The 19,702-nt window shown below is 44.7% G+C and overlaps 1 protein-coding gene across 1 annotated transcript in view; it reads left to right on the forward strand.

The window, feature by feature from the left end:
- LOC311228142 (uncharacterized protein) overlaps nucleotides 1-19,702 on the forward strand; it is a gene marked incomplete at its 3' end in the record, with an annotated part of 144,002 nt that overhangs the window by 73,512 nt on the left and 50,788 nt on the right. The window contains exon 18 of the mRNA XM_084314057.1: nucleotides 6,546-7,454. Within this exon, the coding sequence (XP_084170183.1) occupies nucleotides 6,546-7,454 (909 nt within the window). The remainder of the gene's footprint in view (nucleotides 1-6,545; nucleotides 7,455-19,702) is intronic.

Raw genomic sequence — 19,702 nt, forward strand, 5'->3', positions numbered from 1 at the left:
GCAGGGCTCCCGGTGTAGGTTCGACTAACATCCTCTGTCAAAGATGACGTCGTAGTCAGAGTGTTTTAAGGCATGTTATAGTCACAGTATCGTTTCAACAGTGTAGCCGTCCGACTGATAGCAACAAGCTAACGTTTACTAGCCTGGTAAACACAGCGGGCTAGCGCCGCAGCTAACAGCTGACTGGCTAACACAGTAGGCCACAACTAGCACGCCAGCTAAGCAGCTATCCGACTGATAGCAACAAGCTAACGTTTACTGGCCTGGTAAACACAGCGGGCTAGCGCCGCAGCTAACAGCTGACTGGCTAACACAGTAGGCCACAACTAGCACACCAGCTAAGCAGCTATCACCTGAACTGTACACAACGACATAACAAGCCACACTTCAGACAGGCTGCTGTCCAAGTCCCTCCCCTAAGAGGGAAAAGAAAAAGAATGTCAAACACAGTTTTCAACGGTGATCCAGACATACAGCGGGGCCAGCACAATTCCCATTTCGGGCTTCAGCCGACTTTGAGCATGGAACTCCCGATAAAGAAGATCCTATGCCCACATTTCCTCGTTAGGGTGTACTTAAATTTGTATGTGAAAGGTGGGGCCTGCACGGGACAGAGAAGCATCCGCTCGAGAATCCTGGGTTCACCAGGACCTGGTCGCGGCCCACTAGATTGACCATCATGGGCGTCAGACCAAGATCCTCCGACCGCCGTTTAAGCCGAGCAGAGGACCCCAGTCTGGAGTCGGCGTTTCGTAAAATTGTCAGCTAACCCCCACAGCATCAACAACAACCAGAGCTCGCAAGCAAAACAGTACGTACCCCACCCTGGAAACAACCGCTTCTCACAACAGTCGGTGCTTCCCACAGTCCAGCTGTATGGCCGGAGGGCAACCCCATCCAGCCGTAGCAAGGAGGACTGTAGCTGGGGAGCATGTCAGCGGCGTGAGCTCCTAATACGAAAAAGCCATTGAAGGTCAGAATGATCATCATCTTCCAGACACTCCAGTAACGAAGACAATATCGCCGTATTTTCTCGAAATAGTGAGAGAGAAAATAAAGATATGATGTCAACGTATCTTCCCGTTCTCTTGTTTTCCAACTTTCTTCTACTAACAACCTCGTCAAGTGGGGATCTACCGAAGGCACTTCCTTGTGGTGAAAGTGAAGGAGGCGAGTAGGTGACCACACACCCGCTTATGAAGGTAAGCGGATGGGGGTGTGCCCAGACGAATGTTGGGATCTAAAGGTACATGGTGGAATTTATTATTCAGTGCACGAAGTAAAGTATAGTGCAGATGATGCTGAGCGAAAGCCATAATGAAATAGAACAACCTCTGTAGCACCAGTGCTATGTGCAAAAAAAGTTAACGTACAGCCCTGCAGAAATGATGTGACCCATGTACTGCATATTTTATACTGAGGAAGAAAAACAGAGCAGGATTGGTAAATGGGTGTGGGATTCTATAAAAGTTTGGCTCGGGATTGGGACGGGATTGGGATCAGTCCTCTGTGGGAGTGAGAGGGAGTGGGATTTTTTCGAAACTCTCACTTGGGATTGGGATGGGATGGGATTATTTCTGTGGGAGTGGGAAGGAGCGGGAGTCAAAATACACTCACATGTCAGCCTCTATAGCACATGCATGAGTCTGGTCTCTTTTGAAAGATAATAGGGCTGGGCGATATAACGATAATTATCGTGATATATTTTAATTAGAGGTGGGCATAGATACATTTTTTTAATCTAGATTAATCTATCTGCAATCCTGGATTTAATCTAGATTAATCTAGATTAAAATGGCTAAAAAGAAAATCTGCCGAAGGCATTCAAAATGTGTTCTACCCAAATAATGACCAGAAGTAAGTCCTTACTTTTTCTTTCCTCCTTATGTTTCTCAGGCCAGGTGGCCCATTACACCATGAGCCCATCTCCCGTTTCCAAAATGCATTACAGACTGTTTGAAAAAGCTGTTTTGCTATGATAATTGGTAATGAAATATCAAAATAATGTTCAATAAGATGTACTTGTGTTATAAGTTGTTTTATTCAGAAGTTAACACAAATAAATAATATTACCAGTACAGTACAGTATCTAGCACACTCTCAGGAGCAAAACAGAAAGAAGCATTTCAAACTTGAACTATGTGACATGGCTTGACTCAATCAGTCCAATCTCTATTTCTCCTTCTTCCACCAGTCACTCAGGTAGACCAGCTTGTTTTATGTAGCTGTGTCTACTTATAGTGCCTATAATATTTTTCCCGTTGGGTGCCAGACAGCGCCAAACCCTGCCAATGCAAATCAACTGCTCCAGTGGAGTTGCTCAGTGCCCAATGGTGTCAACTGTGGTTGTACTGGGCAGCTCCCAGGTGTGAATGGAACTGTGTGAATGTGAAGCAGGGCGTAAACGGGTCAATAAAGGTAATTCTTTTTATTTTTATTTTTTTTTAGATTAACTGCGTCAATTATATTATCGCGCGATACTAGTATCGCGTTAATGCAGCACGTTAACGGCCCAGCTCTAATTTTAATAATCGATATCGGAAAAAAGAAATATCGAATATATATTTTTTTTTGTGTGACCTGCAACAGGGCAGTTTTAAAACCAGAGACAGTGGACAGACTTGTCTTTCTTGCCTGCAACTTAAAGTAATGGCTTTGCTTGTCCAAATGACAATACTGACCAAATTGAGATTTATTTTTCTCTTGTCCATTTATTTTGTTTGCTTTCTAATTTAAAATACAGTTTGAAACCGTCTGTACACAGCAGAGCTAGTCTCCAGTCACGGTGCACATGTGCGGTGGTTTGTCCACCAAAAAAGTGCAAAAAGATAGAAAAGAAACTAGCAGAGCCAGAACTGTTCAACAGCCAGCAGAGAAGCCGGTTTACTTTCGCTTTCAAAGCCTGAGAACTGGAGTGTGAGGGGATGTAACACTAAAGATGGCGGCAACGACAAAGAATTGCTGCAAAATAAACTGTTGTTAAATCCTTTTATTGGTATCGGCCAATAAGTGCCTTGTTGACTGCCATCGGCCTATCGGCCGATAAGCTCAAATGTGCCGATGGCAGTGGCCGATAAATATCCGTCAATTTGTGTCGCGTCAATCTGGTCCACACGTTCAAACTTTGAAAAAAGTTTCAGTCAAGCGACCTGCACACACAAGCTACTGCATCAAAGTTACTTATGATTAACAAAGGCATTCGTTTTGTGGCATTAACGTTATATAGTTACTAGGGGTGTAACGGTACACAGAAGCCACGGTTCGGTACGTACCTCGGTATTGGGGTCACAGTTCGGTACGAGTTTGGTACACCAGAAAAAAAATATTTATAATTTATTATTAATAAAAAATATACTTTTTTTTATTTTTATTTTATATATTATATTTATGATAATTATTATTATTATTAAATAGAATACTTTTCTATAGGCTTGCTGTGGTAGTCAGTGATAATGGTGTCATTCTGTGTCCAGGCATCCACTTGCCTACTGCCCCTTTAACAACTTATCCTTGCTAAGTTTCGGTTTCACTTCTAAAGAGAATTTAACGAGACTGAATACTAGAGAACAGATGACATATTACAACAATGGCAGAGGATTATTTGGATTTAAACACACTGGAGCTCAGATGATCTGTCCGGAAAAGTGTTTCTTTTTCTTATTTGATGATGAGCTGTGCCTGTGAGTCCTGCGGGGGAGAATGTTGATGTGTTTGTTGGCGCGCGCGTGTGTGTGTGTGTGTGTGTTTCTTTCCATTAGTTTCATTTGGTTAACGTTATTGGGCGCACAAGAAAACGAAAGAAAACTGTAAAACTGTAATAATGACCCTGCAGCTGTTCCAATGTATGTGCCTTTCTCAGTGCACTTTCGCCGCTCTGAAATCTGACTCGGTGTGCCCGGCCACACGCGCTGTTCTCGCACGGACCTCGCGAGTGCCTGCATGCATGACTCGTGTGTGTGCGCTGTGGGGCGTATTCGCCGTATGGCTGCGCATACCGCACCGTGACGGCCGTACCGTAAATTCGCGCGACGAATACACGTACCGTTACACCCCTAATAGTTACACGTTCAATAACATCAGCATATTTACCCGAACATAGCAAGCATTACTCATTCATATCTCTCACTTCCTTCCTTTGCTCCGAGAGCCCGTACTGAATTGTACCCATTCTGCAATCTGTTAATAAAGTTTTCAATCAGACAAATGTATAGAAAAGCTTTTATTATAACATTCGTTGCAGTAAAATCATTATGCCTCGTTTGGTCATCCTGCAGAGCGCTGGTAGTCTACTCATGGCCGGCGGGGAGCTAGCGTTATTAGCTATTAGTTTGTTGTGGTTCTCGCATGCAGATCAATGGCGGACTTCCTGGAAGTAAAAAACGAATAAGCGCTTCCCGATTGGTGGTAAGAACAGCAGAGGCGGGTGCAAGCGGTGTGATGTAATTGGCAGAATCGACTGTCAATCTAAATTGTTCTGTTGCCATCTACCTGCATTGCTTTGGTTGAGAGAGATAGTGCTCTCTTATTAAAACTCATAAACTTTTTTGAAAGCCAGTGAGTATTGTATGACTCAGACTTCAGCAATAATCATGACTCATGAGCATTATAAAATAAAAACACACATGGCATGGTGGAATTAATACCATAAACATATTTCTTGATGTTTCCTTTTTTAAGTAAGTAAAGAGGCCTATGTTCATATCGGTGAGCACAATTTGTAACACAAAAAGAGAGACGTGTAGCCTATTTATTTATTTAATATTTTATTTATTAATTTTATTATTATTATTTTATTTGTTACCATGCCTAAAATAATAGTCAAGCATAGGGCTAACACATTTTCATAAACAATAATATAATTTTTTGTTATATGGTTATAATAAAAGCTTTTCTATACATTTGTCTGATTGATTGATTGAAAACTTTTGCAGAATGGGTACAATACAGTAGAGCTCAGTGGACTGGAGGATGAAGACCAGAAAAAGACTTTCGACTTTTTTACATAAGGGTCCTCCATTTTCAATTCATCAAAACATTTAGAGACATACAAATATACAGTAGTTTCATTAAAAAATAATATATATACAATATATATATTTTTTTGCCACAAATATCGGTATCAGCCGATTGTGTTAGTTGAACAATCGGTATCGGTGGCAAATTTTCATATCGGTGCATCCCTAATATCGAGTGATATGATATTGTTATCGATATCGTTATCGCGATATAATTTTTGGCCATATCGCCCAGCCCTAAAAGATAACACTCTGAAGTTACTAATGCAAATAAGGAAAATCACTTTTAGTGCTAATGAAATAGAGTAACAGAGGTCTGAACTTGAGTTGAACTTGTGTACTCACATTTTTCTCTAGTGGTTGCAAGATTCCATATTCCAATATTCCAGCATAGAGGTATGAGCTGGAAAACACTGCGGTTACATGTAGTACCAGGTCCAATTTTTTTAAAGATCTGTTAAAAAATGGGTCTTTGAGAGACGTCCGAGTAAAACCGGCACCAAAAAAAAAAAGCTTTCCAAAATCCATTTCCTCATCCACCGCCGTGAGTGTGATTCACTTCTTGTTTTCGCTCGTCAACTTTCACCTACTTCCTGTATTTGCACCTCCCCACGTGGGGTATCGTTGGAAACCTACACTCGTTGGCTACAAGGCTGACCATTCATTTTTGCCATCAGCGGATGATTGGCAGTTCTGGAGCGTCCAGAGTCCGGGGTGGTCATCTGACGCACGCCGTGTAAAAGGACACGTGCCTGACATATCGTCATGTAACTTGAGAACCGAGGCACGGATTTGGTCGAGTGAGGTTAGCGTTCGAACAACAACAAATAGATCTTTCGAACAGTATATTATATGTTAGGCGAAAAATGCAGCCGCTAGCATTTTGCAAAGTGCTGTGACTTGTGCGCAAGGGCAAAACGGCACATATACGTGCCAGTGCACGCTATGAGGTTAATTCTACTGGGGTTTACTTCATTCTAATGGCGTTTACTTCATTCTACTGGAGTTTACCTCATTCTAATGGCGTTTACTTCATTCCACTGGGGTTTACTTCATTCTACTGGGATTTACTTCATTCTACTCAGGTTTACTTCATTTGACTGGGATTTACTTTATTCTACTGGGGTTTACTTACATTTGCTGACACAGCATGAAGTGATTGAAAAGCATCACATTGGGAGAGTTGTTTTATTATTTTATTCTTTTCTCCATGCTCTCCATCCAAGGAAGAGTTGTCTTATTATTTAATTTTCTCCATGCTCTCCATCGGAGAGTTGTCTTATTATTTTATTATTTTCTCCTTGCTCACCCTCCAGGGGAGAGTTGTGTTATTTTTTTAATAATTTTATAAATTTTATTTCTCCTCCATCCAGGGGAGATCCAGTGCCTGCGAGGAGAGCTAGAGCTAGTGAGCGCACACAGAGAGGAGGAGAGGGAGAAGGAGAGAGAGGGATGGCTGAGAGAGCAGCTAAAATGGACAGAAACTCACGTCCGGAAGAGGGAGCAAGAGATGGAGGTTCTGGCGGTGAGGGTGAGCGTGGCGGAGGAGGAGCGGGACGAGATGAGGAGAGAGGTGGAGAGACAGGAGGAGAGCCTGGAGAGACAGATGACGGCAGTGAGGGAGAGGGAGGACGAGGCGGAAAGGCTCCGGGAGCGACTGCGCGAGGAGGAGGGAGTGAGGGACAGGATGAGAGAGAGAGAGGAGGAGCTCAGGGTTTTGAAAGTCGCCCTGGGCGAGAGGGAACGTTCAGAGAAACAGCTCTCAACCTCACTGAAGGAAACCCGGTCTCTGCTGGAAAAAGAATGTGTGGACCGGTTAGAGAAAGAGGAAGAGTTGTCTCACAAAGCCCTGGAACTCCACAGGACCAGGACGGAGAGGGAGGGAGCGAGGGAGAGGGCCAGGGAGCAAAAGGAGGCCAAAGAAAGACTGGAAGACGAGGCCAGAGAGTGGCGGGAGAGAGTTGGCGCGTTGGAGCAGCGGATAAGCGAAATCACAAAACTCTCGCTCCTCCTGAAGGAGAAAGAGGAGGAGGCGGAGGACCTGCGGGCCACACTGGAGGAGAGAGACGGAGAGAAGGAGAGGCTGAGGGAGACGCTGAGGAGAGTCCGGGAGGAGAGGGAGGTACAGAGGGAGGCTCTCGGGAGAGGGGAGGAGGAGAGGAGGAGGCTTGAGGATGAACTGAGAGCGATGGAGGAGGAGAGGGGGGGACAGAGGGATGCCCTCATAGGAGCAGAAGAGGAGAGGAGGAAGCTTGAAGATGAACTGAGAGAGATGGAGGAGGAGAGGGAGGGACAAAGGGAGGCACTGGAACATCGGGACGAGGATAAGAAGAGGCTTGAAGATGAACTGAGAGAGACTGAGGAGGAGAGAGACAGACTGGTGGAGGTAGAGAGAGGACAGCGCTGCCTGGCGGAGGAGAGAGGGAGTCGGGTGGAAAGGTAAGCTCTAGAAGTCAAAGGATAGCTTGGCTGCTAAATTAAACTCTGGGATCTATGTTTGCAGAAGTCCAATATATATTATTGTGTATAAAAGAAAGGTTGAGATCCAAGGCAGCTCTACAATCTTTTAAAAAGCCTTTATTTATTGGCTTACATTATTTAGAAAAATCTTTTTAAAAAACCCACATGTTTCGGCCTACATGGCCTTCTTCAGGGTGTTGCTGTGACAAAAACAATACTGTGACTAAATAGAGGAAAAAAGGAAAAAACATAACTCAGGGAGTGACTAATTACAATGGGGGACAGCTGGTCCCAATTAAATGAAGGCAAAGCAACATTCTCAACTTGAGTTGAAGAAATATACAATAATACTAAATAGAAATAAACAAATTTGTATATTATATAAGTATATATACACACAAACTATTTATAAAAATATTATAACAACATAAAGAAATTAGTCAAAACAAACATAGAATAGATCAATAATAATATAAACAATTACCAAAACTTATCAAAAAACAACAATGTAAGAGCATTGAGTAATGCAAGAAAAAAAATAATAATACTATAATGTAATCTGCTTAGCCTATAAAAGTGACAGTATGTCCGTAGAGTCATTTAAACCTGCAAAGAGGTGGCCTGTAGTCTTATCAAAATACAATAAATAACAATGTATAAATACAATAAATAAATAAAGTGATCTACTGGCCTATACAAATTATACCATGTCTATGGAATCATTTAAACCTGGGAGTGAGGTGGCCTGTAGTCTATCGATCCAGCGACTTTCTTTCTGGTTTAGAATTCTTTGTCTATTTCGTCCTCTAGACGTGAGCGGAACACTGTCAATTCCGATAGCTGTAAATAAAGCAGAGGTACTATGGTGAACTTCATGAATATGTTTAGCCATTGCATAATCCATGTTGTTAGTTTTGATAGCATATTTATGATCTGCCAGTCGATCAAGTAGGCGGCGTTTCGTACGACCAACATAAAAAGAGTCACATTTGGAACAAGACGGTATATAAATAACATGTGTCGTTTGACAATTAATAAAGCTGTTAGAAGTATGTCTGTTTTGTATTTGGGTGGGTAAAACCTTTTGATCTTATCACCACATCGCATTGTTTGCAGTGACCACATCTATACGTTCCTATAGGAGGCTTTGGTAACCATGTAGATTTGACATCTGCCGGTAGATGGCTTCGTACTAATTTATCTCCGAGATTGGGAGCTCTCCTAAATGTACAGAGGGGCGGGTCAGGGAAAATGTTAGACAGGGCCTCATCACATTGGATCAAGCTCCAATTCTTTTTAATTATATTGCGAACAGCAAGGGCTTTAGTACTATAAGTGGTAGAGAAAAACACCCTATCGGTTTTCTCTTTCAGTGTCTTTCTTTTTAAGAGGGAGTCACGTTCTACAGTAGCGGCTTCAGATATAGCTGTTTTAAGAGTATTATGTGTATAGCCACGTTCTCTAAAGCGATCATACATTTCTCCGCTCTTTTCTCTAAAATCAGCCTCACTGTCACAGATATTTTCCGATATCACATTTTAATGCCGATATCGGCCGATAATATCGGTAGGCCGATAATATCGGACATCCCTAGTATTAACGTCACTAACTAACGTTTTAATATTAATTTTTTAATTTCACTAAGGATTTTTACTTCACTAACTAACGTTTTAACTTCATTAACTATTAATGTTTTAATTTGACTAATGTATTAACGTCACTAACCAATGTTTTAACTTCACTAACCAATGTTTTAACTTCACTAATGTATTAACATCACTAACTAATGTTTTAACTTCACTAATGTTTACCTTCACTAATTCATGTTTTAACTTCACTAACTAATGTTTTAACTTCACTAACTAATGTTTTAACTTCACTAACTATGGTTTTAACTTCACTAACTATGGTTTTAACTTCACTAACTAAGGTTATATATCATACTGGCCATCACGTCTCGCTCTTCGCCATTATGAGACACATCCTAACAGCGCATCGGACCTGTCCTGGGGTTTCCTCGTCTCGTGACAGCGGATCGAGGGACATCGCGCGACGGCTAGTAGTCGAGCTACGTCGCGCACAGGTAGGGTCTGTGCTACCAGGCATTGATGCTAGCATTTGTGATACTGCTCGTTGTCCCGTGAGACAGCCGAGTTGTGTATTGGCGCGAGGGGCAGGATATTTGGGTAAACATGGTCGTCATGACTCTGAATTGGATGTTTTCCCAGCTATCCTGGAGCGTGCGGCTAATGCTACGATGCTGGGTCACTGTTCCTTTGTTCCCCGCCGTGGGCTGTCACCACTCTTCCCTCCTCTTAACCGGTTCATTGCTGAAGGTCAAGCGGTGTCTAATGTGGGGGGTTTGCTGAGGCTTATTTACCCCTTTTACGGGTGGATGGGCTGACACCAGGGCGCAAGGCAGGTGTGCCGTGGCTTGAGGGCCAGGTAGCATCGGTCCTTTGCCCTGGCATGGTTGAACGGTATCCCACCCGGAAGCCGACGCCAGAGGGCGAGTCGGCCCGGCAGGTGGCTGTATGGGCTGATGAAGTTTATACCGCAGCAGGACGGAATTTAGCGGCGACCAGTGTCATTGCTCAGTTGACTGCTTTTCTGTCCACTGGTGTCAGGTAGTGGGGCCTTAGGGCCAGCCGACGTCGAAAACATGTTTTTGGGGTTATACAGCTTTTAACTCAGTCGCAAGCTATAACCGTAGGGAGGACCAGGATGCTATCAACACTTGTTCACAGGCATCTTTGGTTGGAGCAGTCTTCCTTTGAGGAGGAGAAAATACTTCTTCTCCTCAGGGCTCCCCTCTCCGCAGAGGGACTCTTTGGTCTTTCAAGTTTCAAGTTTTCAAGTTTCTTTAATAGTTGTCATACAGAAGTACAGAATACTTTCATACAAAATGCTTCTTACTGTTACGCTCCAGAGACTGTGCTAGACAAGATAGTATCAAATAACATAGTATAGCATGTAATTTAGAAGAAGAAAATGAGGTCACAGTGTTCGGTATAGACATATGTACAATGTTCTGAGTTACCATATAATATACAATACTATGCAGTGTACTAATGTACAGTACTATATAGTGCAAAGCAGAAATGGGATGAGGTACAATTTAGGTACAATTTACAGTAAGGTGTACGAGTTGTAGTGCAATCCTTCATCAATAAATATAAAGTGTGGGAAGTGGGTGCTACAGTGTGTTTGTTTAAAGTGGGTGTGTGCTATAAAGTGTGTGGAGTGGGTGCTACAGTGTGTTTGTTTAAAGTGAGTGTGTGCGTGTGGATGTGTGTGCTATGTGCGTTTGGTGGTTGTTGTTGTGTAGTGTTCATTGTTCGTTTAGCAGCCTGATGGCCTGGGGATAGAAGCTTCTTCTGAGTCTTTCTGTGCTTGCCTTGAGACTCCGGTATCGCTTGCCTGACCGCAGCAGTTCAAAGAGGCAGTTGTTCGGGTGACTGGAGTCTTTAATGATTCTCTTAGCCTTGCCCTTGCAACGCTTGTTGTAAATGTTCTGGAGGGTGGGGAGCCCCCCTCCAATTGTGCGTTCGGCTGAACGTGTCACTCTTTGTAGTCTGCTTCAGTCTTGTGCAGTGCTATTCCCAAACCAGGAGGTGATGTTGCCGGTCAAGATGCTCTCTATTGTACATGAGTAGAAGTTCTTAAGGATCTTCTGACTGACTTGGAACTTCCTTAGGCGCCTGAGGAAGTAGAGGCGTTGTCGTGCCTTCTTCACAACACTGTCAATGTGTGTGGTCCATGTCAAGTCCTCGGATATGTAGGCTCCGAGGTACTTAAAGCTGTTGACTCTCTCAACCGGTGTCGATGCTGAGGGGGCTGTAGTCCTTGACCCCCGACCTCCTGAAGTCCACAATCATCTCCTTTGTTTTGCTGACGTTCAGGGACTTTCTGCAGGAGCGCAGGCGGTATTTGACCTAGGCCTCACACCGCCTCGCACCACGCAGCCAGAGGTGGGGGCGCGGCCTCGCCAACGACTGTGGCGAGGCCCCCAGCCAGCGGCCATGTTTCCCCCGCCTGAGGTACCCTGGACACAAAGAAAACAGGTGATCTACATTAGATGAGCACGCCCTAAAAAAACGTTGCCGTCTAGCTGTGTCTAGCTCACTCTCCGGTCACTCCCCCCCCCAACACCAGCGGGATACAGGCTCTGATTTGTTCCCTTTGGCTGCGGGCCGCATGCCTTCAATGAGGCGCAAGCGGCCCCACGTTTCGCTTCTCATGGGGACAGGGGCTGACACCCAGTTGCTGGCTAGGCCTGGGTCTGTCCGTGAGAATGCTGTGCTGTCAAGCGGCTCCCACGCCACATGTTCTGCGTCTGTTTGGTGAGCCTGGTGTTGTGCCTGTCAACGACGAAGGTTGTCAGGGGGGGAACTCAAGGCCCAGGGGTTCGCAGCGTGAGTTCCCCCAGCCCCGCCCTCGCCAGGCCGGGTGTCACGTTAGTACCTCCCATGGCCGGAAGCAATCCATGCCGGGGAGGTGTTCTGTGGGGGAGCTTTTGTCACCCAGTCAGCTTCCCCTGTATCAAACCGGCCCTTTCTGTCGGGGTCCCCCCTTGAGTGCGATTGCCTCGTTGGTAGTGTCAGGGTGCGATATCCCAGCTCCACGAGACGCCCTGCTCGCACGGTTGGCAACGCACTACATCTACGGTTCCTGGCGGACCAGCGGAAAATGGCGGCGGGTGTGCTTTGGGATTATCATCACATATGGCTACAGCAGTGCCGTATGTCGAGGTGGATGGAGAGAACGCTGAGGCGGGGGCTTGTGTTGCAGTTTGCGCAACCCCACCCTCCGTTTTCAGGTTTGGTACAGACCCTGTTGTCGGGGTCAGCAACAGTGACAGCTCTGGCAGACGAGATCCAATCTCTGTTAGCGAAGCAAGCCATCGTCGTGGTCCCAACGGAGGACGCAATGTGTGGCGTTTACTCCCGGTATTTTCTGGTGCCCAAGAAATCGCGAGGTGTCAGACCTATTCTGGATCTGTCTGCGTTCAATCGGCTGATTGTGACGAGGCCAGGGTTCGAAATTAACGGGGCTTGGGGCAAAATGCCCTAAAAAATTTACCAAATGCCCTCAAATCAGTTAAGGGGGGCAAGAAAAGCCCCCGACAGTTTACTAATTATATATATAATTATATATATATGCTCTACAGTGCAAGCATTTCACTCGTATTTGCCCCTAATAATATGTGTGCGAACCGGAAAAATCATTTACTCGCAGTGTGCGAGTGAAGATTACAAACTCCGCTGTTAATAGTTCAGAAACTACAGGTCCCACATTCCACAAGGCGCATAAACGTTGAATCATAGTAGAGTTTCCTGCGGTGACGCGGCTGGTTTCATGCGAGTGAAAGGAAATGAGAACACAGTACGCGCTGGAACAGATTCACGGTATAGGCAACTAGGCAAGTTATAAATTCAGAATCAGACAACGCAAAAAATTCAGCCAGCCATTTTGAGCAAAAGAGAGACGAGGAGAAAGAGGAATCCGGCGAGGCAGCTAATGTTACTGAGGCGGATAACGTTAGCACACGCACATACACGCACACTGTGGGCCAGCCAGTGATTTTGGTGGTGTGTGCTATTGCACATGTGTGTCCCGTTCCCGTTTGCACATGCACATACACACACACGCACATAGTAAGCCATCACTGGGAACGCTCAGAGAAAAGGGCTGAGAATATCTGTGTGTGTGTCTCGCTCTCTCTCCCTCTCCCTCTCTACATCTCTCTCTCGTGAACCTATTTCATTCAAAAGGAAGACATTGATGGACAGTAGCTATACGTATAAATTAGTGCTGTCAGGCGATTAAAAAATGTAATCTAATTAATTACAGGATTTGTAATTAATTAATCTAATTAATCACATTTTAATCGCATAACCATTTTATGCCTGATATTCTATATTCTATAATCATATTTCAAATTGCATGTGTCCGGATGGTAGAATTCAGTACTGTATCTACAAAACCTTCTGTTTAATCATCTTCCATCTATTAATTTGCTTAGATTTTTCAGGTCTGGTCAATTTGAGCATGGTGTTATTCACAGTCAAAGATAAAAATGTTTTATTGATATTCTCATTTGGTTCATTACAATTTACTCAAAATAAAATGTTCATTCAATCAATCACCGCACAGATTGATTGATTGAAAATGTTATTAACAGATTGCAGAATGGGTACAATACAGTACGGCTCAATACACACAATTGTTAAGGGGATGCAGACCAGAGAAAGACTTTCGTCTTGTTTACATCAGGGTCCCCCATTTTCAATTCATAATGAATTGTAAGTAAGGGTGCAACTTGCACCGTGCAATCCATTCTTTGTGGATCTAGCCCACAGTATTTCTGACACTGGGAATACATTCCCTGAGATTCATAGATGCAGGGCTGTACACTGCGACGAGATGATCGCAAATTGCCCCTTAATTTGGCCCGTGCGAGTGGAAAATAATATTTGGGGGCAAGCTTGCGAGTAGTGATTTCAACCCTTCATTCGCATTTCACTCCTAAATTAATTAGGGATGCCCCGATCGATCGGCCAGCGATCGGTATCGGCCGATATTCAGTATAAATAATATATAAATATATATTAAATATAAAACCGATCGAAAAACATGATCCAATTCTTAGCGGAGATCTCACCCGCTGTCGCTGACTTCTCTCTCAAGCACACACACAGCAGCAGCGCACGGCCCCTCCTCCTCCTCCACTGCCCCTCCTGCACTCGTGTAAACAAAAGGCTCCTATGCCTCCGGCAGTCTGCTATAGTCTGGTGAATGCGACCGTGAGCTAACGTTAGCTACCTAGCTATCGTTACTGTTTAAACAGAACCCAGTCAACTATTCACTTTTAGTTTAATACATGAGGCATTGTCTAACAGTATCTAACGGTTATCTAGCCAGCTAGCAGTAGCTACAGATAGCTCCTGATATCAATGTCTTATAACATTGATTCAATGCGTATTCGAGCCCCTGGCTTGCATCGCAGTCACGAAAGGGGCTAGCTGAGGGAGTAGGGTATATCTGCAGAGCCGCAGATACCCTGCTGAGGGCATGCTGAATGTGATTTGACCAAAGCAGAGTATACACACAGACAGTGGAGATAGCGAGCATTTTGACATAACAAATACCGTAGTAGGCCTCTCAATTCTTATTAAAAAAAAAGTCCCGGATATACATAAAACATTAATTGGCATAGATCTCTATAAATGGCCCAACACATTGATCACTTTAGGCACACCCTGAAACCAGTAACATCACAAATATGAAACGGGTAATTACCCATAAAAATAATAAACCTTTCATGGGGTTATTTACAATAATAATAATTCATTTTATTTATAAAGCACTTTTCATTGTGAAACAAAGGTATGCAAAGTTTCTTGTCCTCCTGATTAACACATTGGGCGCCATAAACGTTGTACAACGTGTTTCAAGGTCATGCGAATTCTGCCAATCCACGGCGTACGACGTTATTGAGATCATATTTAATTTTTGCGCCATGGTATTCATAATTCCCTCAGCCAGCATCGGCTGAGACAGTGGGACTCGGCACAACCGTGCAACGCTTCAATACCGCCGCCTGGTGGATGATCGGGCGAGTTACAACCTGAAATGGATCTCTGGTGATCTCTGTGCATCTGGGAAATGCGTCCGGCAGGCACATATTGTTGCGGGACTCTAGACACACATCCGTGTATATGGATCGCTGCCATAACTCAATAATCGATAGATAGATGGATCTAGTACAGTGGTTCCCAAACTGTGGTGCACGAGCGCCCTCTAGGTGGTGCGTGACATGAAAAGGCTAATGGTGGTAATTATTTTTTTTTTTTTTTTACAATAAAATTTCATAAAAATCTTAGTCAAACCTTTAGTATTATGGATATTAAACATGCTGGCAGAGTACATGCATCCATGTTGTTGTGAACATTTTAATTAAATAAATATATTCCCTATCCATAGTCGCCGTGGGAAGAGCTAAAATAAAAAATAAAATCTGTGCACGGAGACCAGCAAAAAATTATTCTAACAGAAACCCATTGGGGGGTGCATCAGCTAGGTCGGGAGGTGACGGGGTGCACGGCCAAAAAAGTTTGGGAACCGCTGATAGATCGCCGTCAAATAAGTGGGATCTTTTTCCTCCAGTCTCATCTGCGAACGGTAAGAGGACAGTAACATTACTTTCAGCGTCATTGTTTATTATTATGAATGCAAACTGCTCTGATCAATATATCACCCATACTACATAAATCATTTACTGACGATCACGAAATTATAAACGACCCCCCCCCCCCCCCCCCCCCGTTCATCCGCGCATTAGGATCCGCGTTTAGGATCATGTACAGTTGAAATTTTTAATATAGCGTGTATCGGCAACAAACAGCAGTTGATAATCTATATATGCGTTTATGCCTATAACTCACGTTCTAGGAATTACTGCAGAAAACGATAAAAACATATTTATATTCTAGACGGTATTTTCGTATATGAATCTATGAATGAAAAAGTATAACATTCCTACATCCTGAACGATAGATAATCGATGTTGAATGGTAATGTCAATTTAGCAATACAATTTAAAAAGTTATAGCCCTGCAAAGAAGGTGAACATCTCCATTTAAGAGTTTTGTCTGTACCAACAGTAGGTGCATTTAATGTGTATGACCGTCAGTCACTTATAGACATCGGATTACGGGAAACTTACCGACTAGATTACTCCCTGAATCAGCTTTCCGAACCGCAGCAATGGCCTATGGAGATTCTCAGAACAATGGGACCAGATCCTGACCCCAGGAACAAAGGAATCATCAGGCGGCGAGGGAAGAGAGCTGGGATCCGTAACAGGCTGAGATCCAGACGACACCGAACGCCACTACCCAGTATATTGCTAGCCAATGTACAATCAATTGACAATAAACTGGATGACATCCGAGCAAGGATTCAATACCAAAGAGACGTTAGAGACTGTAACGTTCTCTGCTTCACCGAGACGTGGTTGACGCCGGACGTCCCAGACCACGCCATACAACCGGCCGACCACTTCTTCATCCACCGCAAGGACAGATCAGCATTGTCCGGCAAACAACGTGGAGGAGGTATTGCCTTCATGTTTAACAACAATTGGAGCGATCCAGCTAACGTGAAGGAATTATCGAACCACTGCTGCCCAGACCTGGAATATATAACCATCAAGTGTCGTCCTTTCTTCCTCCCGAGGGAGTTAACGGCGATCATCCTTGTAGGAGTGTATATTCCACCGCAAGCCAGCAATAATGTTGCGCTCTCCAGACTCCACAACGAGGTAAATAAAATCCAAGCGGCGTTATAGTGGTGGGTGATTTCAATAGCGCCAATCTGAGAAAGGTATTACCTGACTTCTATCAGCATGTGACTTGTAACACCAGAGGCGGTAACATCCTAGATCACTGTTACACGCAATTCAAGGGTGGATACAAGGCTCATTCTGCTAGTGGCTTTGGTAAGTCAGATCACACGTCCATTTTCCTTTCACCAAAGTACAAACAGAGAATCAAAAGCACTCCCGTAGTCTCGCGAGAGGTGCAGAAATGGGATTTGACGTCAGAGGAGACGCTCCAGGCTGCGTTTGACTGCACAGACTGGAGCGTGTTCCGCGACACAGATAACATTCATGTCTACACGGAGACAGTGCTGGACTATGTTCGTACTTTGGTGGAAGAAACAATCCCCACTACCACAATGAGAGTTTACCCAAATCAAAAACCCTGGGTAGACAAATCCGTCCGTGAAGCTCTGAGAGCGCGCACCAAAGCATACAACGACGGCCTAGTGGCAGGCAACATGAATGACCACAAGGTGGCGCGATACAACGTAAGGAGGACAGTGACAGAGGCCAAACGGCGCTACAAGGATAAAATTGAACTCCAGTTTGAACAGGCTGACTCTAGAGCTATGTGGCAGGGGCTCAAAACGATGACAGACTACAAAGGCGCCTCCCTCAAACTGAACAGTGACATCTCCTTAGCAAATGACCTCAATACCTTCTATGCAAGGTTTGATGCTGGTAATAACAACACCAGCCCACAAGCCACGGCAATGGGGGGGGGGGGGGGTCTGCTGCTGATGGAGACTCAGTGTTCAGGGTAACAGAGCATGAGGTGAGGCGGACCTTTAAAAAAGTGAATATCAGGAAGGCAGCAGGTCCGGACGGCATCCCCGGCCACGTCCTAAAAGTCTGTGCCGACCAACTGGCCCCGGTATTCACTGACATATTTAACCTGTCCTTAGAACAGGCTGTCATCCCCACCTGCCTGAAGAAGTCCACTATTATCCCTGTATCCAAAAAATCCAAGCCTGCTTGCCTCAACGACTACCGCCCTGTAGCTCTCACCTCCATAGCCATGAAGTGCTTTGAGAAGCTAGTAAAGGGCTACATCTGCTCCTCCCTCCCCATCAACATGGACCCCCTGCAATTTGCATACCGCCCCAACAGGTCCACGGAGGACGCCATAGCCCATGTGCTGCACACAGCAGCATCACACCTGGACAAGAGGCAGGGGAACTATGTGAGAATGCTATTCATCGACTACAGCTCGGCATTCAATACCATAGTCCCCTCCATACTCATAGCCAAGCTCAGGGACCTGGGCTTGAACTATGACCTCTGCCAGTGGGTCTTGGACTTCCTGACGGGCAGACTCCAGGTGGTGAGAGCAGGCAACTGCACCTCCTCATCCATCACCCTCAACATAGGGGCCCCCCAGGGCTGTGTTCTGAGTCCCCTCCTCTACTCCCTGTACACACACGACTGTGTGGCTCAGCGGAGTAGCAATACAATCATCAAATTTGCTGACGACACAGTGGTGGTGGGCCTGATCTCTGCCAACGACGAGAGGGCCTACCTGGAAGAGGTCAAGGTCCTGGCGGGATGGTGCCAGGAAAACAGCCTCTCCCTGAACGTCAGCAAAACAAAGGAGATGATTGTGGACTTCAGGAGGTCGGGGGTCAAGGACTACAGCCCCCTCAGCATCGACAGGGCACCGGTTGAGAGAGTCAACAGCTTTAAGTACCTCGGAGCCTACATATCCGAGGACTTGACATGGACCACACACATTGACAGTGTTGTGAAGAAGGCACGACAACGCCTCTACTTCCTCAGGCGCCTAAGGAATTTCCAAGTCAGTCAGAAGATCCTTAAGAACTTCTACTCATGTACAATAGAGAGCATCTTGACTGGCAACATCACCTCCTGGTTTGGGAATAGCACTGCACAAGACCGAAGCAGACTACAAAGAGTGACACGTTCAGCCGAACGCACAATTGGAGGGGGGCTCCCCACCCTCCAGAACATTTACAACAAGCGTTGCAAGGGCAAGGCTAAGAGAATCATTAAAGACTCCAGTCACCCGAACAACTGCCTCTTTGAACTGCTGCGGTCAGGCAAGCGATACCGGAGTCTCAAGGCGAGCACAGAAAGACTCAGAAGAAGCTTCTATCCCCAGGCCATCAGGCTGCTAAACGAACAATGAACACTACACAACAACAACCATCAAACGCACATAGCACACACATCCACACGCACACACTCACTTTAAACAAACACACTGTAGCACCCACTCCACACACTTTATAGCACACACCCACTTTAAACAAACACACTGTAGCACCCACTCCCCACTTTATATTTATTGATGAAGGATTGCACTACAACTCGTACACCTTACTGTAAATTGTACCTAAATTGTACCTCATCCCATTTCTGCTTTGCACTATATAGTACTGTACATTAGTACACTGCATAGTATTGTATATTATATGGTAACTCAGTTACGTCTATTCTGCATCGAACATTGTACATATGTCTATACTGAACACTGTGACCTCATTTTCTACTTCTAAATTACATGCTATACTATGTTATTTGATACTATCTTGTCTAGCACAGTCTCTGGAGCGTAACAGTAAGAAGCATTTTGTATGAAAGTATTCTGTACTTCTGTATGACAACTATTAAAGAAACTTGAAACTCCATAGGCTTAGAGTGCTGGCAGAGAGTGGTATGAGACGGGCAAACTGCGTGGCAGTTAATGTGTTAATGCAATGGTGTGTGTGTGTGTGTTGTGGTGATCTCATTCAAGGAGCACTACACAAGCGCGCGCAGACACACAGTTTGTTGTTTTTGTTCTATTAGTGATTTAAACACTTTCTCAGTTGGTTCATTATAA

Source organism: Notolepis coatsorum (assembly GCF_963971535.1).
Source record: "Notolepis coatsorum genome assembly, chromosome: 5".
NCBI classification, from domain to species: Eukaryota; Metazoa; Chordata; class Actinopteri; order Aulopiformes; family Paralepididae; genus Notolepis; species Notolepis coatsorum.